At 34.8% G+C, this 26,857-nt stretch overlaps 1 protein-coding gene across 1 annotated transcript; it reads right to left on the reverse strand.

The window, feature by feature from the left end:
• Positions 1-176: 176 nt before the first annotated feature.
• Positions 177-26,857, reverse strand: LOC140151528 (CMP-sialic acid transporter-like). The gene is given in 8 exon segments (XM_072173898.1): positions 177-596; positions 599-631; positions 2,107-2,235; positions 2,238-2,282; positions 2,737-2,953; positions 7,596-7,808; positions 10,036-10,160; positions 26,730-26,857. Coding segments are annotated over 8 exon segments (984 nt in total). The 5' UTR covers positions 26,740-26,857; the 3' UTR covers positions 177-384.

Below are 26,857 nucleotides of genomic sequence, written 5' to 3' on the forward strand. Positions count from 1 at the left end.
ATGGAAGACATGGCCTTAATCTCCAACACAGGGTGTGTAGATTTCAAATGGAGTCACCCATTCAGGTAACCCCATTTGAAATCCATACACCCTCTATGGAAGACATGGCCTTAATCTCCAACACAGGGTGTGTAGATTTCAAATGGAGTCACCCATTCAGGTAATTCCTGATTTGAAATCCATACACCCTCTATGGAAGACATGGCCTTAATCTCCAACACAGGGGGTGTAGATTTCAAATGGAGTTGCCTATTCAGGTAACCCCATTTGAAATTCAGACTCCATTTGTGGAAAATTATGGTCATCCATAGGGGTGTATGGATTTCAACTGGAATAGCCCGTTATCATTGCTAAAATCCAGACTGCTGTTTACTTGCAATCCATTTACACAGTTTCTTTGGTAGCCTGTGGTAACGCAACCTTTGGCTGAGGTTTGGGTAAACTATATATATAAATAGCTCCTACCACTAGCACAGTTCCTAAGTAAAAGTAGATACCGAAATGTGAGTGGAATATGACGAAGGACCCCAGCGCAGCCATGATGATGGACACAGCTGTTGAGAAACCTTTGATGATATTGTCTGTGTATTTGACTCGATGGATGTGTACAACCCACCTATGCTGGCCATGGCTGCATAAGAAATAGACAAGTAAAGGTATGGTGGTTAGTATACATAGCAAAAGAATCATTGAATTCTGCTGCACTTGTAAAGAAATTCAGGAACATGATGATACCCAAACAAATGATACAGTGTGTCAAAATAAGTCTCTTGACAATTTTCAACTTTCTCAGCTCTTCACATCTGTGATAAAATCATGACAAGTTCAGATGCAAAAACTGATGTACTGTACTTTTCTAAAAGGGGACGTTTATTAGAAGTTAATTTTCAGTGAAAAAAACTTCCGGTTCAAATTCCTGATGGTGCTCCTGCAAAAGGAGGATTTATGACTACACCCACAGAATTGAGTGGAACATGAGCGCTTAATACATACATTATATATGTGATGTGATCAAGCAAAATCAGTTGGAAAATGGTAATATTGATTTCCAGATATAGACAAACAGAAAAAACATTTCTTTTGTTGTCTGTTGTTTTGGAAACGCTTCAATTATTCATCTTGGAACTAAATGTTCGATTTCAATAGGATTTTCTGCAAAATGTTATCTTGCAACGCTTTATACAATCATATAGAAAACTGAAACTTGAATATACCAGACTTCAGATTAATTTTGCTTGATCGCACCATATATGATGTATCCATATACTCAATACATTGCAACTAGTAAAACATAAAAATATAGGCTGCTTTTGATCATATTTTTGTAAGGTGCACAAATTAAAGCCAGCATTATAGGGCACATGCTGGTGTCGATATCTTTATTTGTTTTTGGAATTTATAGGTTTGTGCACCCGAATTCTTCCATATTTTGCTTTCCAAAAAAACTGGCTCGGGCATATGCCACACAAACATTAATTTCACTTCAGCTGAACCAAATTGTCCTTATTTGTCATGGTCAGATGTTTAAGGGTGCATGTAGGATAGTATTTGATGGGAAATTCTTACACTTTAAAAATATTTTCACTTTTTTATATTAACCAAGAAGATATGAAAGTATACATATTTGTTTAAAGAAAATGATGCAGGAATTAAACTAGAATTTAAAAATTTTGAATAAAATACTTATTTGTGAAAATGGTCCAAATAAAAAATTCTAGTGTCAAAAATCTACTTTCTAAATTGCTTGAGATTTTGCTTATTAGTTAGAAATTAATCAGTTACTGCATGCAACTTACAGAGAGGATTATGAAATTTCAAGCAAAATATGTAAATAAGCTCATCATTAATATGCAAATAACCTGACACTAAACACTACACAGCAAATGAGGTCACTATACTCTATCACCCTACCAAATTAGGAACTGATCAGTTATTGCATGTAGGCGCCAGAGTGGAATGTTTTTACTTCTGCCCAGACGAACATCTCAACAATCCGAGCCATAACATAAGCCTCACAAAACACAATGGTATGGGGTGGGCAAACTTCCCTTCATGGCAAGCAGGTAGAGAGCATATCTATGAGAGAGCGGCACATTTGTTACTTACCTATGACCAAATACACATAACCATTATAGCCATACAGGAAACCATTTTCATAAACATTTCGCCCATCCTTAGAGATCACTGCAAAAATACCACTAGCGATACCAAACAAATACATTTGGACGTTACGATCCATAGCGACGCTTCAGAACCTTTCAAAACTTTCTCAAAGTACACACCTGTTTGACAAAAGAATTAAAAGAAAATATTCATTTTATTTCTTCACATACTGCCAGTTAGTTTTATTTTGCAAACAAAAGAAAGGAAAAAAGGGAGAGAGAGAGAGAGAGAAAGATAGGAAAGAAAGAAAGAAGGAAGGAAGGAAGGAAGGAAGGAAGGAAGGAAGGAAGGAAGGAAGGAAGGAAGGAAGGAAGGACAGAAAGAAAGAAAGAAAGAAAGAAAGAAAGAAAGAAAGAAAGAAAGAAAGAAAGAAAGAAAGAAAGAAAGAAAGAAAGAAAGAAGGAAAGAAAGAAAGAAAGAAAGAAAGAAAGAAAGAAAGAAAGAAAGAAAGAAAGAAGGAAGGAAGGAAGGAAGGAAGGAAGGAAGAAAAAAGAAAGAAAGAAGGAAGGAAGGAAGGAAGGACGAACGAAGGAAGGAAGGAAGGAAGGAAGGAAAGAAAGAAACCAGTCTTACCTGCAAACCCTGAACATAGACATGACACACTGATCGCAGCTAACCCGACAGGATAGTTATAATGGCTCTCCGATTTACCCGATGCTGAATCTACCTGTACAAGGGCCACACCAGCAGCTAAGATAAATATGGATCCCCACTGTATCCGACTAAGACTTCTGCCAAGCAGTAGCACCATGAATAAAGCAGTGGCAATGATTTTCATTTGATATGTGACCTGTGCAGGAAGGTAAAAGAGGACATTGTGGATTATGTTTATTTTGAACAATTCCTAAGAAAAATTAAGATGTTTTACCCACATTTTAGTGATGTTTCACTACTACTCTAGTGGTTTGATCAGACTGTCAACCCATTACATCAGACTGTTTCCTTTTATAGGCAACACAAATCATAGAGGGCGTAATGAGCTGGTCAAAGATGTTTTTGACTGCATTGAGAAACAGTCTGATGTGATAAGTTACAAGTCTGATCAAACCATTTTTCATAGGAATTGTTCAAAATGAACAAAATCTGCAGTTGATATTAACATTTCTAATGAACTTGTTCAAAGAAAGAGATGAAATTGTTTTGCATTGGGGGCAAGACTTCAGTACAAGGAGAGCATGACACATGCATTACATCTACATCTCCAAGCAATTAGTAATCCAATACACTACAAAGGCTTATTATTTTGTACATGTACCAAGAAAACACAAAACTGTTTTAAAATGTTATATACATGTTATTAACACATTTTGGTTTGGGTCAAAACGTTTAAATAACATTTTGACAAATGTTGGGTTATATGGGTCATGAAAACATTTCATATAAAAAAATACTACAACATTTTAAAAATGATGTCAAAATATTATTGCAAAATATTTGTAGGCAAACGTTCTTGTCTGAATGTTTTGCATCAAGTTTGCACAAATATTTTCTGAATTTTATTTTCTGTTTTATACCCTTTACATAACCTGAAATTTCTGTACAACATTTTGTGGATTGTGGTTGCTTGGTGTATTCCATTATGGACTTAAGCAATGAGCACGTTTAAGTACATTGTAAGACAAGACAAGGTTCGAGGTTTGACCATGGTTTCACAGACAAAATGGCCAAAAATTGAAGTTGCTTTTTCAATGATAAAAATACTTTTTCTAAGGTGAAATTTTGTGTAGAATCTGAATCTGAAGTAAGAAATACAAAAGATGCAACTGGGTCATTCCATGTCAATTCAACAGATTTTTCAGAAGTTTCCCGCACTACCCTCTCAGAATTTATTTAAATTTCACTTAAATGTTATACCTATAGGCATTAGAAAAACCCACAAGTTTTAGATCCCTAGCCCTTATCGTTTTCCCGTGGTGGCCGATCAAAAATTGGGCTGGGGGGTCTATTTTTACCATCAAATCTGACTTTTGAAATAAATGGAAGTTTTAAAAGGGTCTAATTGGTTTAAATTAAATAGCTAGAGACTTGGAAATGGCAATATTTATCAATTTGGTAGTTAATTTCATGAAAATGAAAAAAATAAAGGATTGCGCACATGCATGTGGAATTGCCGCGGCACTGAAATTGCGCAATATTACGTATGCTGTTTGCCAAAATGCAAGTTTGACCCCCCTAAAATCTCACTTTCTGACAAAATTCATCTATTTAATATTTATGAATGTTAAGATCATGTTTAAAATGTCACATCTACAGATTTTTATGAACATCAGTCATTTACTTAATGAACAGCGCCCTCGCAAAGTTGGAAAAAATCATATTTTTTCCATTTTGGGGGGGTCAAAATCCAATGTGGCCAAACTTAGATTTTTATTTTTATTACTTTATTTTGTAGAGAAAAGTGTCTATTGTAATATCCACCATGTCCCAGCAAGGGTATTTGCCTCCTTGATAGCAAACAAAAAGGCCAAAGTTGACAAAAAAATAAGCAATTTTTAGCCTAAAGTTGCCGAATTCAGCAACCTTTCACTCAAATTTCGCAAAATTTGACTAAGTATTTTGACAAAATTTTTTTTTACTCCTACCAACTTCCATGATGGAATCAGCATCATCTGAAATGCACTCACACAAGTTTCTATGAGACATGTCAGGTGATCCCCATTGAAAAAAAAATTACACTTGTGGCAGGTTGCCAAATTCGGCAACTTTAGGCTAAAATTCAGTTATTTTTGTGTCAACTTTGGCCTTCTTGTTTGATATGAAGGAAGCAAAACCCGCACTGGGACATAAAGGATATTACAGAAGACACTTTTCTACAAAATAAAGCAATAAAATGAAAATCTAAATATGGCTACATTGGATTTTGACCCCCCTAAAAAGGGACAAATTCTGATATTTTCCAACTTTGTGAGGGCGCTGTTCATAAAGTAAACGACCAACATTCACACAAATCTGTAGAAATGACATTTCAAACATGATATTACCATTCATTAATAATAAAAAGATCAATTTTGTCAGAGAATGTGATTTTAGGGGGGTCAAACTTGCATTACTGCACACATCATTCAAAGGTTGCCGAATTCTGCAACCTTGCAGTGTATGTGATTTGCAACAAAGTGTCAACTTTGGCCTTTTCGTTTGACATAAAGGAGGCAAATACCCTCGCTGGGACATGGTGGATATTATAAAAGATAATTTTCTCTACAAAATAAAGTAATAAAAATGAAAATCTAAGTTTGGCCACATTGGATTTTGGCCCCCCCCAAAAGGGAAAAAATAGGATATTTTCCAACTTTGTGAGGGCGCTGTTCATAAAGTAAACAACTAATGTTCATAAAAATCTGTAGATGAGACATTTTAAACATGATCTTAACATTCATAAACATTAAAAAGATGAATTTTGTCAGAAAATGTGATTTTAGGGGGGTCAAACTTGCATTTTGGCCAACAGCATACGTAATATTGCGCAATTTCAATGACGCGGCAATTCAACATGCATGTGCGCAATACATTTTTTTTTTCATTTTCATGACATTGACTACCAAATTGATTTATATAGCCATTTTCAAGTCTCTAGCCAATATAATTTAGCCAATAGACCCATTTAAAATCTCCATTTATATCAAAAGTCAGATTTGGTGGTAAAAATAGACCCCCCACCCCAATTTTTGATGGGCCCCCACGGGAAAACGATAAGGGCTAGGGATCTAAAACTTGTGGGTTTTTCTAATGGCTATAGGTATAACATTTGAGTGAAATTTAAAGAAATTCTGAGAGGGGAGTGCGGGAGCCATCTGTTGAATTGACATGGACTGACCCAACTGTTTTTGGCTGCAAAACCTGAGTCAAACGTCAAACCATGTCATATTTCATTTCATGCAACATGATGCGTAAAAAAAAGGACATTTTGACTAAAATTTTAAGACTACATTCATGGAAAGAAGTGTTGTGGGCACAATCAATTCAATTTTCAAGCATCTGGGATGCTCAGTTTTCTTCATGTGGCTGTCAGAAGTGGCCAATTTGGCCGGAAATTTAAGAACTGGGAACCGCAAAAACAAAATCACACAAAATATCTAGTTTACCAAAAGTTAATCCCATATCATTGTAGGACGTTGTGTTGTGCATAAACGATTCAATTTTCAGGTCTGTAGCTCTCTTTGTTCTCATGTTCACTCATTTTTCGTAAATTCTGGGATTTTTTACACACACCATAAATTAAGGGGTAGGGGTAACATTTTTTAATGTTTTATTATGTTTGTGAGTCTAGATATTATACAATTGAAGCTTCTATGCCCTTTCAGTGAAATGATATCATGGTTTAAATTTCAATTTATGTCCATAACACCAATTTTTTGTGCAACTTTTGTCACATTTATCTTCATGTCTGAATACATCTTTTGTGCAAACTATGCAAAATATCATGAAAAAGAAATTCATGTTTTATGACTATAACTTAAATGGAATTAATGCTGTACAGGCCCATCTTAATGTACATTTTTATGAGGTCTGTAGGTGTACAAAATCTGACAGTGGAAAATGTTGTCACCCCTAAATGGCCATTTGGGGGCAAAATTGGCCTTTTTTTTTCATTTTTCCACTCAATGATACAAAATACAGATCCTTTTTAACTACCAAAATCATAAAATAAAGACATTTTTACACTAGAAATGTCTCAATCCAAGATTGTCAATGTTTATTTCCACCCAAAATATTTTTACACACTTTTGTCCGCTAAACCATGGTCAAATCTTGAACTTTGTCACTAGCAAACATGCCATGTTACAAACATGAGCAGATTTGAATGAGCATAGCCCTTACTGGACTTAAGCACGTGCAAACTTGTACACAAGCAAACATGATGCAATATCACAAATAGGAGCAAATGTGGTACTTTCTTGACTTGGGGATGTGCACGGTTTGAGACTATTAAAGGAAGGTGACCCGATATATTTGGAAAATCAAATTCTTTAAAACTTACGTATAACATAAAATGTTGTCCCTTTGAAGCATTCATGCAAAAAGAACATGTAAACTTTTCTTGTAAATGTGACTAATTCCTTATGGAATTACTGACATTTATACAGCATGACACTGATACTGTTAAATACATTGTTTTTATTAATGATAATCATCATGTAATATATTGATATCAAATGAAAGACTCTATTTTACTGATTAACATATTGAAATTTGGAGTTCCAAATCAGTGAATTCCGAAGACATCAAAAAACTGTCAAATTAGCCTCAAACGTGTCAACAAATTTTTGATGATTTCTTGGGAAATATACCAATTTGGAATGCCTATAATTTCAATATATGCTAATGAGAAAAATATGTGCTTTCACCTGATACCAAAATCTGCATTTTGATGGGGTAAAGCAGGGGATGAGGCTGTCAATCAGGTCACCCACCTTTAACCAGTAAAAACCTACCTGGTATGTAGCAGCATCTAAATTTGATAGGGCTACAAAAGCTAGATTATTCTGCAAAGCATAAATTAAAGATGGCACACACATCTTGAAGCTATCTGATGGATTACATAATACGTTTTGATACACATCTTTCAGCATTCCCATTACACTGTTGTGTTCTCGTGTTAGGATGATGAGACTTATGCACAGCTTGGAACATTCTGTCAATGTCACCTGTGGGTGTAAATCAAAATAATAATAGTATCGCAAATACAATAGTATCGCAATTGCAGATCATGCAGTTCAACACAATCATATGATCAATTGGACCAGTGCAATATTCTTGATGAGTAATGGCATTTTGAGGCTTGTTGCATCAAAGAATCTATGTGAATAAGGAAAATAGCACCAAACACCATGAACAGAGATGAGGGGCACATTTTCTCAGTCACATAAATGATCCTCCTCTGGGTGCTAGTGCCCTGGCCATCTGTTGGTGATCAAACACTCAAATAATCCCAAGATGACCAAAACTGTGGAAATGTTAATAAAATGGTTCAACAAAGACAAGTTTCAATTGCCTGAAAACAAATGAGTATAATGTGACTGTCCATGACGAATCAATCTTTAAAATGATGTATCTCATGTGATAATTGTTTGGTATATAGTAACTCACATAATTAATAATCCTCTGAAATTTCTAGTTGTTTTTCTACTGAATTTTGTTGAGTTTATTGGGCCATATCACTGAATAGGTACTGGCGACGTAACACCTAGTTTGTGGTGGATGGGCACATATCTTTATATATTGTCAAAGTTGTTTTGTATTTACCTTGAGTAATCAACTTGCAACATTTGTCTTTCAAACATGACAACAAGTATACATTCATCAGTCTGTTAAACAAGTTCTTTGAGTTCAAACATGCAACTTTTTCTTTCATTTTTATACCGTACTCTCCATTGTACAAAATTGCCAGTTATTAAAAATAAATAATTCCAATCCACCTTTGAAATTAACTAGACTACATGTATATTCAAGTTAAGGGATCTAAAATGAGCGTTTATTGCGTTTGGACAGTATTTTTTGTGGAACATGAGAGCACCTCAGACCTATCAAATTGCATTCTGAATACGAAGCATGTCTTTCTGATATCAAATAATTTTCATTTTTTGAAAATCATAATATAATACAAATTTTATGACAAATTATAAAAATTTGATATTTTTCAAATTTTTGATATAAACTGCTCAAATAAAGAAAGTCCGCAGTCATGTAACTCGTCCTACTTCAAAACCTGATCTTGTTATGGCAATTTGATTGATACGGTTGTGTGCGGGATCTTGTTAGCTCTAATTTGATACCAAATTTACTACCAAACACTCAACAGTAACAAGGAGTGATACCAGTTTATGGCATTTGGTGCATTTTCAAAAGTTGCAAATCAAAACGATACACGCGGTCGAAATTGCTTAGCGTGGCAATGTGGTCAAGCTTGTTTGCCACCGATGAACCCATGTCGACTATCCGAAGTGCGCGCTTTATTCAATTGTTAATTTAAAACGCATGGATTGTTACAGTGCTTTACTGATGAATACTAGGGCACGATGCGATCGATATGACCTAGCGGTTGTTTCGGGCTATGTCAATGGTCGTACTCTACCATTCACATACAGATCCGCGTGCTTCGTTTTTAATTTGCAACTTTTGAAAATGCACCAAATTTCATATACAGGTATCAATCTCTGTGAATGTAGAGTTTTGGGTATCAAATTTGGTATCAAATTAGAGCTAACAAAATTCTGCACACGCCTTTATCAATCAAATTGTCATAACAAGATCAGATTTCGATGTAGAACGGGTTACATGACTGCGGACTTTCTTTATTTGAGCAGTTTATAACAGTCCTTGAAGTAAATTATATAAATCTAATGATATATTCTTAAAGTGTATGTAGCAGGGAGGAAAAAGTGACGGTCAATTGAAAATTTTGACCTTTCATATTGAAGATATGGATTTTTTCCCAAAAGACCTAATTTTTGTTTTTGTTTTGGGGAAAAAATCCATATCTTCAATACGAAAGGTAAACTTTTTCAATTGATTGTCGGCTTTTCATCCCATCTACATACACTTTAAGTATAAATCATCAGATTTATAAAGTTTACTTCAAGTACTGTTAAATATCAAAATATCAATTTTTAATGATTTGCCATAAAATGTGTATTAAATTGCGAATTTCAAAAAATCAAAATTATTTGATATCAGAATGACTTTCTTCGTATTCAGAATGCAATTCGATATGTCTGATGTGCTCTAATGTCCCAAAATAAATACTGTCCAAACGTTCATACCCCAGCCCTTAAGAATGAGTCAAAAATATAGAATGAGTCAAAAATATAGTTTTTTTTATTATGAGTATAAATTCATACTCATAATATTAATAAGACAAATTAGAGAACTTACTGTAGTTGTGGAGAAGTACATAGGTCCAGATTGGTTTCTTGTGTATCGTATTAATAAAATATAGCCACATGCATTCACTGTCAGCACCAGTAGAATGTACGCCTTGAATGCAAGGCTTACATTTTCTGAAACAAAATGAGCAAACAAAAATTGTTAACTTCAAAAGTTTCATATGAGTCATTACATACCGACTGAACCAAGTTCAGGAAAGTGACTGGTCCAAACTCCATATAGTCTGGCGCTGAAATGAGAATATTTGGCTTGACTCAAAAGTAGCATCCACACAATTTTTTTTTTTGTATTTTCTATATCTCTGAGACCTACTGGTTGAGAATCTGGCAGATGCCACCCTGGCACCCTTGGGCATTTTGAAATAAATGACCCCAAAATAGGGGTCAAAAATTGAAAGTGTTCAAATATCACTTCAAAGTATATCATATTATTCGTCTAGGCCCGAGGATCACAAATATGTAATTTTTTTCTCAATACGACCTATGATTCAGAAGTTATGTGCCGTAACAGGTCAAGGTCAATTTCCAGTTTGCATAGGGGCCAAAATTAAAAGTGCTCCAATTTTCATGAAAGTTCTACATAGCAAATTGTTCGTAGCAGTCTTTCTCTGGTTCCAACCTTGAATAACAAGAAATTTAGGGTCTATAACTAAAATTTTTTTTTTTTTTTTTTTTTTTTTTTAAAGATTTTATGCTTTTTGGCAGAAAATCACAGATTTTTCCTTTTTTTGGAAAATTGGAATGCGTTTTTTGGCCTCCAAAATCGCATATTCTTAGCAGGCCTAGACTAGACTGAATCATTGTCATTTATAACTGGTCGCATTTCATGAATAAAATGAGGATAATATCACCATAATCGGCAGGAATTATTAGGCTTATATTTACTGAAAAGTAGACCCATGTTAAGAGTGATATTGTTGATCTGCCTGGTCTATATTTTCCGTGTTCTAGAAAGTTGACAAAGTGATGACTTCAAATAATTTGTAACACTTCTGGCGAGATGTCACGAGACAATTCTCCAAATAAAATATATTGATATTAATCCGCGATGTTATAATGCCCATCGATTACGAGCTGATCAAACTATAAATTTCTGGAAAGCTTAAATATTACAAGGATGCCAAATCAACCAAGTATAACATTATAATACAGGGTGGATAAGAAATATACAGGGTGGAACATCAACAAAATTAGCATCGATCTTTCTTGTCATGGTGAACCCCATATATTCCTTTTCTGAAAGATATGTAGCTGAAAATAAATAATGGATTCAGACAGGCATTGCTTGGGCCCTTCAAATAAATTAGGAAGAAAGAGTTTGGTATCCCTTGTGTTAAACATACAGGGTGGTCAAAAATTGTAAAATAATTTTACAATTTTTATGACATTATCAATTAAAACTGTTTTTCTCCATTTCTGGCACTAAAACTAATAGCATAATTGAATTCCTGCATCAAAAATATGTGTACTTTAGAATAAGCAGGGCGACTCATGCAAGAGATATAGGCCATTCAGAAATGTTGGAGCATTACGTGCACACTTTGTAGAGTAACATATATAGGAAAACTGTCTTAATTAGATTCTTCTGAATCTGATTATGTTGAAAGTGTTGTTAATCATAATTGTTCTGGTGGTACTATTAATAATTTTGTTTGTAAAGGTTCTGCTGCATGTGATGTTGATAATGGTCATTATACAGATATAGGCTCTCAAAATAATGAAGGGTCTAAAGACTCTGATAAAGATGTTTCTAATTCTAATGATATTACTTTATATACAAGTGTCAATTCTTCTCGTAATGTTTCTAAAAATGAATGTATAAATGTCAAAAATTCTCAGATAACCTCCACCTGTGGAGAATGTTTTAAGAAGGTATTTGTAAACAACTCAGTTTCTTGTTCTCAATGTTCTCTTGATTTTCATTATGATTGTACTGATATTGACAAAGTAAATTCTATTCATCACCACTCAAATTGGCTTTGTAATTCTTGCTTCACCAGAATTTGTTTAGATGAACTTCCTTTCAGTGAGGGCCAATTTATTGATCTTAAGTGTCATTTGAATAGAGGTTTAAAAATTTGTCACATTAATATTCAGAGTCTCAGATACAAAACAGATCATCTCCAAATTTTTCTTTTTACAAATAATATTGATATCTTATGTGTCACTGAGACATGGTTAACACCTAACATTGATGATAATGAAATTGTTATTGATGGATACAATTTATATAGAAAAGACCGTGTTGGTATGGAACATGGTGGTATTGTTGTGTATATAAGAGAAGGTATTGATTACAATGAAGAGGTTAATATAAGTATTGATAATGATGTTGAAGTTCTATTCACTGAAATCAATTTACCTTGCACTAAACCAATTTTGCTTGGTACTGTTTATAGACAGCCTAATTCAAATGCTGAGTATTTAACTAAAATTGATCTTGTGTTACAGAATGCTGTGGCTAATTATAATGAGGTTATAGTTGTTGGTGATTTTAACCTTGATTTATTTAAAAGTAACTTCTCTAAAAAGGTTAAAAACTTGGCTAAAAACTCAAACTTTACTCAATTGATCACTGAAGCTACAAGAATTACTCCTGAAACAAGATCTTGTTTAGATCTTGCTTTTGTAACACATCCTGACATGATCACTGCTCATGGAGTACATCATCTTGGCTTGAGTGATCATTCATTAATTTTCGCTTGTAATGTAAAAGTAAGAAAATTAAAAACCCTCCTAAATTAATTAAATCTCGCTCATATAAAAATTTCAATGATATTGATTTTATTAACTCACTTAAAACTAAAGACTGGGATATAGTTACTAGTTACTCAGATGTTGACTCTGCCTGGGCAGTCTGGTTTGATATGTTCAACGAGGTTTGTAATAATCATGCCCCCATTAGGGAAAAAGAAGATTAGAGGTATCTCCCTGAATGGGTAACTACTGACTTCCTGAAACTTACTAAAGATAAAGAATTCTATTATGATAAAGCTCATAAAACTAATGACCCACTTGATTGGGATAAAGCCAAAACTCTTCGCAATAAAGTCAATAACTTACGAAAACTCTTAAGAAAAATTACTACAACACAGAGATTGAAAATAACTTGCACAATTCTAAGAAATTATGGAAAACCATTAGGAAGGTTATTCCTGGTAAAAATAAGAGTTCAGTAGCTAACATTAAAGTTGATGATAAAGTAACTACTAATGACAAAGATACTGCAGATGTTTTTAATGATTACTTTACTACTATTGGCGCTAACCTAGCTAGTAAATTTAACTCTCATGATGAAGATAATATTCAAGTTAATAATTTGGGTTATGATCATAATGCTGTGAATGATGCTTGTAAATTTAATTTCTATTGTATATCTGCTGATTATGTTTTTGATCAAATTTGGAATTTCTCAAATAACAAATCTCCGGGACTTGATGATATTGATGTCAAATTATTCAAAACTGCTGCTCCTATTGTTTGTAAATCACTTGCGTATATATGTAATCTTTCCTTAGCTACTGGTGTTTTTCCTTCTGTTTGGAAAAATGCAAAAGTTGTTCCTATTTACAAAGCTGGTTGTAAATCTAATGTTGAAAATTATCGTCCAATTTCTGTGCTAAGTATTGTTTCTAAAATAATTGAGCGTGCAGTTCATGATCAAATGTATTCTTATTTGTCTGTAAATAATTTTCTAAACCCATCTCAATCTGGTTTTCGTTCACAATATTCTACTGCAACAACAGTTATTGATGTTGAAGATTTTATTCTTATGACCACGGATTTGGCAAAGGTAACTGGTGCCATATTTCTTGACCTTAAAAGCCTTTGACACTGTCAATCACAGTCTTCTTCTTAATAAGCTCAAGAAGTTTGGCATCAGGGACAATGAACTCAACTGGTTCAAATCGTATCTCATAAGTAGAATGCAGTCAGTAAAAGTAGGCAGTTCTTTATCAGATTTAAAACCAATTAACATTGGAATTCCACAAGGGTCTATATTAGGTCCTTTATTATTTATTATTTTTGTAAATGATCTGCCTGATAGTGTTATATGTAAAACAGTAATGTATGCTGATGATACTTCATTGCTTGTTAGCTCATCAGATCCTTTATGTCTTCAAAACAGTCTCAATTTTAACATGTGTAAAATTGCCAGCTGGTTTAAAAAGAACCACCTCACTTTGAATATCAGCAAAACTAAATTGATGCTTTTTGGTACCCCTCAAAATCTTAGTAAGTACCAAAATATTTCTTTAATTTATGAGGGTGAGACTATTGAGAGAGTTGACAACTTCAAATATCTTGGAATTATTTTTGATAGTCACATGACTTGGTCACATCATATAGATTTAATTGCTTCCAACGCCTCTAAACGTTGTGGTGTTATTCGTCATGAAATATTATCTTCCAAATTATATTCTCAAAAAACTTGCTGATTCTCTTGTCATGCCACATTTTGATTATTGCAGTCATGTTTGGTCCAACTGTTCACTTACTCTGTCAAGTAAGTTACAAATTCTCTTGAACAACCTTGCCAGAATTATTCTTTCTGCTGATATCAGAACTAATATTGATTCAATGATGTCTTCTCTCAAGTGGCTTAAACTAGATAAAAGGTGGAATAATCATATTCTTATTATGTTATTTAAATGCCTTACTGGCAGAGCTCCTGATTATCTTTGTTCCAAATTTTCATTTACCAAATCCACTCATGATCATGTCACAAGAGGTACTTCCTCCAATTCACTTGTTGTTCCTCAATTTAACAATAACTCTGGTAAGAGATTGTTTCAGGCGAGAGCAGCACATCTGTGGAATAGTTCTGTTGATGTTGACACTGCACTAATTATATTTCCTTGAGCCTAAGTGAATTTAAATCAAGAGCTCTCACAATCCACACTGTTCATTGATTTTCATATTTTTCATGATTCTTGTAATTTCTTTATAATATGGTATTGCATATTTTTCTTGTAATATTTGTGTAATAAATGTATTTAAGTGAATTACACCTGTACATGTATGTCACAGGGCCTCCAAGAATAGCAGTGCTTTTACACTGAAGGAGCTACCCTGTATAAAGAAAGTTGAAATAAATAAAATAGCATTCAATTAAGCAATTTATTACTTACATCTTTGGTTACAGTTGATCTACTATATGAGGTAGGCCTACAATCCAGGATGATGTGCAATTTGTAGTTGTACTTTTTAAGATACAAAGGTTTTAAGTGTGCCATATTTTCACAATTATGTGTACAACTCAATGGGGCTCCCTTGCCTGCATCCCCCATTGTCTGACACATCTTACATACCGGTACATATTGAAGTATAAATCGCAAAGTAGTTGTCCAATCGACTTGAGGGAGTTTTTGTATTCGAAAAAGAACATAATTATCTACAAAATGACACCAATACAATGTAGGTATTATACTTTTAGAATAAACCAAACTTGAAGTATGAAGGAAGTGTGAAGAAAGTGTTTTCATGTTACGAATCCCCCATTTTGGGATGAACTATTTGTGTATCATGCGACCAACTGCACATGCAGTTATGTGTGAAAATAGTTAACGCTGACCGACAGAGGGTGTCAGATATGACTGCATCTCGCTTTTGAAAAACAGCAAATAATGCGCATGCTCAGGATGCAAATACGACAGCGATTATGTATACTGAGATTCAGTTTTCTGCCAAATTAATGCATATAAATGACAGACGATTGTGTGTTCTCAGTGGGTTTTATTAGTGTCCTGACACACATTTGCTTGAATCAACATCTTTGCTTGTTCAGAAAATTAATGTTGTGAAGATAGGACACCCGGGCCCTACTCTACCATGTTTGGCTGAGTAACGGTACTGTCGGTACATGAACACGGCCTTAGCTGTGTTTATACTCATGGGTTAATTACTCATCATCAGACTGAATCATTGTCGTTTACAACTGCACAAGTTATGTGTGTAATGTTAGTGAACGTTGACCGACACTAGGGTGTCAGATATAATAGGCCTACGCTTTTGAAAAACAGCGAATCATGCGCATGCTCAGCATGCAAATACAACAGCGATTTAGTACACTGATCATGCATGCGATTCAGTTTTCTGCAATTTAGCGATTGAGTATAATATATAAATAAATTAATGCATCTTTAGAAATGACCGGTGATTGTGTGTTCTCAAGCATGTCAAGTGGGTTTTATTAGCGACCTGACACACATGTCATTTGTATTGGTTCAATCAAGCATTGAAATGCTTTCAACTTTTGTATGTACTGGACATGCTGGAATGGATCGTTCAAGCTCAAGCCAGTGCCAATAATTTAAACTCCCGTCTCCGACCAGGAGTTCCAACCTGGTGCTGTGTATGTGTTTATATACTGTGTTTAATGTGCATTCACATACTGTAAAGCTATTTAATTTTGCTAGTACTTAATTTCGCTAATTGCCAATGACCACCATTTTTGTGGGTATTTAATTTCGCTAATCCAGCAGAAATGTGTACAATTCAATGTAAAACTGAATTGTGGGTATATCTCTAGCGAAATTAGCAAAATTAAATCCCTAGCGAAATTAAGTGGTTTTACAGTACATACTTAGCCGTCGGTATGGAGAAATTGTTGCTCCAACAATGATTGCAAAAAACACATTAGTACCGGTAATCATTTTTCACCACAAAATATGATATATGAAAACACAGCTGAGCAATATATTCAATATACAGTAAGCCAAAAAATTAAGGTACCAGTTATGTTTACTCCATCCTAAACAAAGACAGACAAAGTGACAGGCCGTCCTCGAACATGTGAAGTGTGATGTGTCCAGACTCAGAGACTGCTGGATATACATGTAACTGCGGGCGGACTGTCAGACTTAGTTCCAGTAACTGTAACTCGGCATACCGAGTTACAGTTCCCTCTATTAACATCTATTCCACAAATAAGAAACATCACAATATGTGGGCTCATTTTGGGCTCTTAAGGATGTAGCTGAGGAACTCTCTCAAGGACAGTTTGGCATGCACTGATGATTTTAATCCCATTCCAGAGTTTGGGTGTGCACTGATGATTTTAATCCCACTGTACTAGTCTATACTCACAAAGTTGAGATAATTGATCTACATTGATCTCATCTTTTGGGTGGGTTAAAAATTCATTGAGTTGGCAAAACCTGCAATCTGCATGGGAGTAATTTAATTAGTGCAAAAGTGGTCAAAATATTGCTCTGCAAATTGTCTTAATTTTCATGATTTGAATTTATCATATTGAGCAGCATTCTACTTCAATACAATGTTTCTACACTGTCTGTGTAGAGAGGGTCTACATCATCTCTGAGGTAAAACTGACAAATACAAGGTATATTTCTTGATGCTTGAAGTTTGGATTTCTTAATAACGTACAGTGCATCCCTATATACCGCTGCATGACTTCAGGTCCGTAGATGTCATGATAAAGACTGAAGTCTTGCTAGCAGGACTACTGTCAGACTGAGCTCAAGCTTGTTCGAAAATTTAGAACGTGGAAGTATACGTGCTCATGTAACGTACCTTGTTTGGCACATGTACACGGTTGCCATCCAGGGCCCAATGTCATGCATATGAATAAAAACTTCTTCCTCAAGTTAATTATTGTCTCAAAAATATGAGGATAATGTTATTGACATATTAGTGACACATGTGCTATATTCCTTCATCAATTCACCATGACGTTACTCACGAAAAACATCATTTTGTGTTAATTTTTCTCGAGTGATCGCCAGACATCACACAGTCCCCATTGTAAATAGGTGATCAACACATGTAGTGCTGGGCTCACATGTTCAAGAACCGGAAGGGTATCACCATCAGTTTGCAATGACAAGTCAACCTTTGCAAATCAGGAGATGGATTGATTTGCCCAGCACTGGATTTTCTCAAATCTTTAATCACCGAAGCAGTTGGCAGTTGTCAAAACAACTATGATCAAGCAAGGTTGCAGAATTAAACGGACTCATTATATGGTCGGAATTTGTACTTCAGCGCCTGTGTTTCCGGTTAAAAGTAAGCATACACTTCAGCTAAGATACGTAAATGTTAGCCAAGCTAAATTGAAGCCAAATGGGACAATCTAAAAAATTGTTTTGATGCGTTTTAAAACTGAAGACGCTACGATGACTGACCGTGTTATACCAGCAATCTCTATCTTCTATTCACACAGTAACCATCGTGTCGTCGTGGACTATAATGTACATGATAGTAAAAAGTTATGGAAAACACTTAAAAAAGTAATTCCAAGTAAAAATAATAAACCAACTGTGCCTAATATTATAAGTCAAAATGGTCATGGTAATATGCTACAGGTAAAGACACTGCTGACTCATTTAATCAATTCTTCACCTCAGTAGGTGAAGAACTTAGCAGACAATTTGATAATGTTGATATCACTTGCCCATGTAATGATGGAAAAAGTAGTATATCTCGATGTAACCATAGTGAGAGTTTTAGATTCTCTTCTGTATCTTATGATTTTGTATATAATCAAATATGTAATATGGATAATAATAAGTCACCAGGTTTAGATAAATTCAATGTAAAACTACTCAAATTGGCCGCACCTTATGTGTCAAAAGCACTTGCTCATATTTGTAATATTTCTTTAAACAGTTCTAAATTTCCTAATGAGTGGAAGAAAGCCAAAGTTACTCCAATTTTTAAATCTGGTGATAAGAATAATGTAAACAATTACAGGCCAATATCTGTCTTACCAATTATTTGAAGATTATTGAAAGAACTGTTCATAACCAATTATATGATTATCTTTGTAGTAGAAATATCCTTTCTGATTCTCAATCTGGTTTTAGATCCAATCATTCCACAACAACAACTTTACTAGATGTCCAAGATTATATTCTTAATAATATGGACAATGGTTTTGCAACAGGAGTTATATTTTTGGATTTAAAAAAGGCTTTTGATACAGTAAATCATGAAATTTTAATTAATAAACTTGCTGAATATGGTATTAAGGGTAATGAACTTGGTTGGTTTAAATCATACCTAAGTAATAGGGCTCAAGCTGTGCATGTTAATTCTTTTCTGTCAGATTTCAAAACTTATAATACTGGAATTCCTCAAGGCTCAATCTTAGGTCCTCTGCTATTTATTATTTTTGTTAATTGTTTACCTGATGTTGTAACTTGTAAGACAGTAATGTATGCAGATGACACTTCTCTTATATATAAAACAAAAAATGCTGATGACTTACAAATGCAACTTGAATACAACCTAAAAACTGTAGCTAACTGGTTTAAAGCTAATAAGCTCACATTAAATACTGACAAAACAAAGTTTATGATTTTTGGAACTAATCATACACTTAATCATTACAATGACATAACTCTTACATTTGATGACAAAATTATTGAAAGAGTTGATGTTTTCAAATATCTTGGTATTAAGTTTGATAGTAATATGTCTTGGTCATCACACATTGATTATGTATCTGGAAATGTTTCCAAGAGAATTGGTGTTGTAAAACGTGCGAAGTATTTCCTTCCTCATAAAACCTTATTTATGCTCTCTAATGCTCTTGTAATTCCACATTTCGACTATGCCAGCAGTGTTTGGTCTAATTGTTCTACAACCAATCAATATCAGCTTCAAGTACTTCACAACAGATTAGCTAGAACAATTCTCTTTGCTGATATCAGAACACCAGTAGATGAAATGTTAAGTTCTTTAAATTGGATTAAACTTTATGATAGATGGTCTAATCACATGACCTTTAAATGTATCAAAAATATGTGTCCTGAATATTTATGTAATCAATTTGACTTTGTTCATAATGCTCATGATCACATTACAAGGAGTCATTCTTCAAACACATTGATCGTGCCTAAATATTATTCTAACAGTGGTAAACGTACATTTATTGTAAGAGCTGCAAACTTATGGAACAATTTGCCACCATCATGTCGTGTAAACCTTGAAACTATGTCTTTGCATCAATTCAAGGCAAGCATCATTACTACTGCTGAATTATAATCATTTATTTATATTGTATGTATTTTAAGATTTATATCATTCATGTATTTGAGGTATATTTTCTTTCACACTTATTATTGATGTTTTTGTATAAATTACTAAATATCATGTTATTTTGTATATATTCTGTAAAAATATTGTATATATCATTGTATGAGGGCCTGCTTGGAAAGCAGTGCTTGCCACTGAAGTAGTTTAAATCCCTCAATAAAGATTTCACAAAAGATAGTAGATAGATTTCTCGATCAAGCTCAAGCATGCTCAACAAATTAATGCCTCTGGCCTAGTCATGTAGTAGAAGTAAAACAGATACTATGGCCAGAGTTCTACGGGCCGGCTACTCTGGCCCTAGTAATAAATAAATAAATACATGAACATGCATGCATGCAGGAAAGCAAACAGACTTGGAATTCTACATAAAGTCATAGGGGCCGCACCTTGATATATACCGGTGCAAAACTACCTGACGCCAGCCCAAAGGCAAACCCGGAGATCTGGAACCAACAACTATATTGAACCAGGGGTAGCGTTAACCCCCGATTGGGGGTGAATGACCCCCTAAATTTAAAAAATATTAATTTTTCACCCTCCATATATTGGGAATGTGCAAGCTCGGGGGTGAACTCTGACCCTCTACTTTTGGACCTTACTCCTACCCCTGACTACACTGCAAAATATTTTTCACCCCCGAGATTTAATTTTCACACCATGTATATGGATTTTCTGCAAGCTCGGGAGTGAAAAACACGGGAAAACAACCCCCGACTTTCGGGCCTTAATGCTACCCCTGTATTGAACATCACAGCACGCAAGGATTGATTGCCACAAATACTCATTCATAAACCGAACAGTAAGCAGTGGCGTAGATTTCTTATTGACATTGGGGGGGATGAAGTTGGAAAAAAATCTTGAAGTATAGTCAATCCAGCACCCTTTGGCGATAAAATTAGTTTATGATGTAAATGCGCGCGAAGCGCGCGAAAATTTGCACTTTTGGGGCTAAAATGTGCAAATATGAGGTTAATTTGGTCAGAAACCCATTATCAGGCGTCAACATTGGGGGATGATTGTATGGACCATCCCCCTGGCAAAATATTGGGGTGATAAATCCCCCATCCCCCGGGATCTACGCCTATGACAGTAAGGGATTGGAACAATCTCCCTGATACCATCTCTTCAATATCCAACCTATACCCTGTGTGGGCAAGTCATACTTCAGTATGACTTGCCCTGAACGTCCATATATGTTCGGAAGAGACGGATACATTGCATGAGAACCTGCCAATTTAAGGGGGTACTACACCCCTGCCCAATTTTGTGCCTTTGCATTTTTCTCAAAAATTATAGCGCATTGGGGACAAGTAAGATATATGTAGGCCTATATTATAGGGGCAAGGACTACAACTACTGTACTGGAAATCTTATTTCAGCACAGACAACAGTTGTGGAGTTACAGTCAAAAATGAGGGAATTCCAGTATTTGATCGATTAATCAATAACTACTTGCTTTGAGTTGCTGAATTTTCACTTGTCACCAATGTGCTATAATTTTTGAGAAAAATGCAAAAATAGGCACAAAATTGACCAGGGGTGTAGTACCCCCTTAAGCTTCCTATAATATCAATTGCAAATAACATACGAAGTCACAAACTTACAAACTTCAATATATGCACTTCAAATACAGCAGACCAGCTGTTAATTATTACCGATCCTGTAGGATAACTTCCATAATCGTCCATTTCATGGAATCCTGTTGCTCAGAATTGCCAATTTCATTTTTATCTGTCAAATGCGCTGTGGATGTGCTCCATTAAATCACAGGTGTGAAACTGACTTTATACCACTCGCTCGCTTTCGCAGAAAAGCCAGCCTTGTGGCACTAGGGCATGACGTCATCGTGGACGTATGCAAAATTTCCGACGGGCGTCATATAACCCGTATTGTGATTGGTTGCAAAAGCCATTCTTTGAAATCGTAAGCCAATCAATGAACGCGACGGCCTTTTACGGTATTAATTAATGTGACTCGCCAGTAAAGTACGTCTAACCTGATTGGTTTACAAAACTACTTTGATAATTGCTAAGCCAGTCAGCGTGCTTTCGATGCAACAACCTCGTGAGAGGTTTTCGAGAGGCGAATTCACGTGGTGATCCAGCGATCGAGTATAAATTCAGGTTGACAACTGCTCTCGCACGAGATCGCAGCTGCAATAACAATACATGGACACAATCAGTGACATTTACACAATGGAATAATGAATTATTTATGACATGCATCGGCTGGATTTTACGATCGAGGTAAGGTTTTTGGCCTGTCCCTGCATGAATATCCTTAGCTTAGTTTTCAGCATCAAAGATATAGTTTGCGATGACCAGTTTTTTGCGGACACTTTGATAACAGGTAACTTTTATAGGTCATAGGGTAGAAACTATAGTTGTACAATTTGTACGAAATATACATTTTGTTACAGGCCTAAAATGTTTACAAAAATATATTGGTCCGTATGTTGTGCTTTTATTCAGTTGTTTGACGTAGGCCTATATATATCCAACCCAGATCAATTTAAAGCTGCCACCAGACGTGGTCTAATTCTGCATAAAACCGGGCCACATTTAGATCTGTTGCGCATTCAAATTGCATTGTATTGCATCGTAATTTCATTTGTGTCTATGCTAATTATGTTTACACAACATGAACTCACGTGTTTTCAAGCAAATTCGCCGATAATAGGTGATCAAAAGCGATCGGAATGTAACAAAAGTACAGATCGCATTCGGCTTACTTCATATTATGAGATGATCTTTGGAAAAATACGGCATAATTTGTCTTGGTGCTTGCGGAATGCCATGCAATAAAACGTTGCGGCAATTAGGCATATTCGGTATACCGAATTTCGCGGTTTATATCGGTTTGAAATCAATACCGAAACCGATACCGACCGTTTTTTCAAAAACCGAAAAACCGAAAAAAAAAAAAAAAAAAAAAAAAACGATTTTTTTTTTTTTTTTTTAATTTTTTTTAAATTTTTTTTAAATGTTTTCCCTAACCTTATAACCCACTAACCCACCCCAACCTTACGACTACCCCTTCTGCCAAACCTTACTATAACTATACAAACCCACCCAAGCCCAACTAACCTAACACCCTTGCCCGAATCCCAAAGGGGAATTAGGGATGAAATTTATTTCACCTAAAAATCGGACCTATATATTTTTTTTTTCAAATTTTATTTTGTTTAAATGTTTTTCCTAACCTTATAACCCTCTAACCCACCCCAACCTTACGACTACCCCTTCTACCAAACCTTACTATAACTATACAAACCCACCCGAGCCCAACTAACCTTTAACCTAACCCAAAACCCTTGCCCTTGCCCCCTTATTAGTGGAGAAATTGATTTCACCTTGAAAATCGGACAGGTATTTAATTTTTTATGTTTTAAATGCATGAATGTAGTTAATTTAGATTCAATCATGTTTCACCGTTGTTCATCACCGCTTAACAACGATGCGGCAGCGTCGTTGTCTGCGTGGTTTACTTCATGAGGGCAGCTTTAGCTGCCCGAGCCAAGTAAACCACGCAGACGCTACCGGACGCGAAGTTGTTAAACTGTGATGAACAACGGTGAAACATGATTGAATCCTTTCAACAACGCAAAGAAGCTAAAGATCGTATAATTCACGATTATTTTACGAGGAAATGTCAGTTAATCATTGTCACTAAGTCTTACAAAAACTTCGATGATTTCTCTGTTAATATCAGCAATAAAACTACAGAATAAAACGGCAAAGTTTAGCCGCTACCTGAAAAATACTGATGCAACTTGTAAGCTTGCATACGCACAAAGGTTCCAGGCATGACGAATTTTACGCGCTCTTATGTAACGCGTAGTCTCGCTGCGATTCGCAAGCATACGCTACAGTAAAAGTGTGGATTCATCACGGATTAACAACGGTTGGCTCCTGTACAAAGGTATATGAGGAGTTGTTGAAAACGTTTTAATTACTTTATTTTGCCTCATTTCATCAATTTGCTATTTTTATTGCTAAATTATAAAAGAGAAACCTTTAAAGAATTTTGAATTTCAAAAAAATCTAAAATTCTGAAAATACAAAAAAAATACATTCAAGTGCACAAGTTGTTTTCTTTTGGGTAAGAATTTTATCTTACATGCACCAGTTTTTTCTTGCAGGTTAGAAATTTGATAAATAGGTCATCATATTCAAAATTCATGCATGGGCCTATTTATCAAATTTCTAACCTGCAAGAAAGAAACTGGTGCATGTAAGATAAAAATTCTTACCCAAAAGAAAACAACTTGTGCACTCTAATGTATTTTCTTTGTATTTTCAGAATTTTAGATTTTTTTTGAAATTTCCAAAATTATGTGAAATGCTTCTCCTTTTATAATTAGCCATAAAAATAGCCATTTTGATGAGATGAGGCTAAACAAGGTAATTTAAATATTATTGACATATATTTATGCATTTAATAACACTAAACATGTCTAGGTCCGATTTTAGGTGAAATCAATTTACCTCTAATTCCCTCTTTGGGGTTGGGGCTAGGGTGTTAGGTTAGTTGGGCTTGGGTGAGTTTGCATAGTTATAGTAAGGCCTGGGAAAAAGGGTTATAGTTTGTTTAAGGTCAGAAAAACATTAAAACAAAAATAACATTTGAAATTTGAAAAAGAATATTTTTATATGTACATTGTATATAGGTCCGATTTTTAGGTGAAATTTAAATTCCCCCAATTCCCCTTTGGGGTTGTGACATGGGTGTTAGGTTAGTTGGGCTTGGGTGGATTTGTATAGTTATAGTAACGCTTTAAGAATAGGGTTAGAGTTTGTGTAAGGTCAGAAAAAAACGATTAAAAAAATGACATTGATTTTACCTAAAACGGACGTAGATATGTTTAGTGTTATTGCATGAATAGTTTCATGTCAATAGTTTCAATTACTTTATTTTATTTAGCCTCATCTCAACAAAATGGCTATTTCTATTTTCTATGGCTAATTATATTGAGGAGAAACCTTTCAGTTTCACATAATTTTGGAAATTTCAAAAAATTCTATAAATACCAAAAAAATACATTGGAGTGCAAAAGCTTTTTTCTTCTGGGTAAAAATTCTTTTCTTACATGCACCAGCTTTTTTATTGCAGGTTAGAAATTTGATAAATAGGTCATCATATACAAAATGCATACATGGACCTATTTATCAATTTTCTAACCTGCAAGAAAAAAGCTGGTGCATGTAAGAAAAGAATTTTTACCCAGAAGAAAAAAGCTTTTGCACTCCAATGTATTTTTCGGTATTTGTAGATTTTTTTTGAAATTTCCAAAATTATGTGAAAGGTTTCTCCTTCCTATAATTAGCCATAAAAATGGCCATTTTGATGAGATGATGCTAAATAAAGTAATTGAAACTTTATTATATATATTCATGCATTTACTAAACATGCTAAATATAGCTCCGATTTTGTGGTGAAATCAATTTCACCCCTATTCCATTTTGGGGTTTGGGGCAACAGTGTTAGGCTAGTTAGGCTTGGGTGGGTTTGTATATTATGTAGTACGGTTTGGGGAGGGTTAGAGTTTGTTTATGGGTAGGAAAAACATTAAAAACTTGTGAAAAACATTTAAAAAAAAAAAAATAAAAAATCGATTTTTTTTTTTTTTCAAAAACCGATTTTTCGGTTTATATCGGTTTTACACAGACGGTTTATCGGTTTTCGGTTTTTACAATACCGATTATACCTAGCGGCAATTCATGATTGACAACTAACAATCGGCATGTCCTTCGTATCCTCCGCGCTCCGCTGTCAATTTCTTATCCACTTACTAATCCTCACAAAAGCTTTGTGTTGATTACGTAATGTGTGAGGCAAATTGCAATTTTACAATGAAATAATGAGTAGGGCGGGCTCCGAGGCGGGTTTCTTCTTCGTCTTACGTAATAGTTAGTCCGAATAATCAGACCCAGAACAAAATATTAATTTCTGACATGATCGTGTACTGGGTCTGAACTGTTTCCATATGAAATCTTGATGGCAAATTGGACAATAGAAGCACATGGTTCTACGTGACAGCTTTTTAATCCCTATTCAGGTTACGTGAATCACGCTATTGTGGACCATCCTTCTGATACTTGAGTGTTTGGACAAGCGGAACGGTTTTTTTTCTTCTTCTCTGTTTGTAAACAAACCAGGAGGTCGAAATCGTCCTCCTCGCCGAATACGAAAGTCAGCGTAATAGTACGGCACTGCGTAATAGTATTGTTCTCCAAAAAACCCTGGAAGATTGTCGTCTGGCGCTCTAGCTGAAATACAGCAAGATAATGTAAGATAGCTACACTACAGTATCTCGAGCTAGCTGCCACCAATCACCATAGACTACCTGCATGTGCAGGACAGTCATCTGAAGGACTAAACTAACTGCGCACACCACATCCCTGTTTGTGTTATCTCTTCGTTGGGAAGTTAAGCAGTATAACGAAGAAGAAGAAGAAGAAGATGAAATTAAATATTATTATTTACATGAACAGTGTCACAGTGATGAATAAATAAATTGAAGTATAAATGGTAAATTGGATGTAACTTTAATGCACAAGATCATGATTGATGATCTATGAGACACACGCTATCCTAGATAATCATCAGAACTTTCCTTACCTGCAGCCATAGTTTCTTTGTTGATTTTATTTTGGACCTCTACAATAATCTTCAATTTAATGGTAAAACTCTACACGACATTCATTACATGCTGGCATGTCATCGAATCAATCAATTCCGTGTGTACG

Source organism: Amphiura filiformis, chromosome 4 (genome assembly GCF_039555335.1).
Source record: "Amphiura filiformis chromosome 4, Afil_fr2py, whole genome shotgun sequence".
Taxonomy (NCBI): Eukaryota; Metazoa; Echinodermata; class Ophiuroidea; order Amphilepidida; family Amphiuridae; genus Amphiura; species Amphiura filiformis.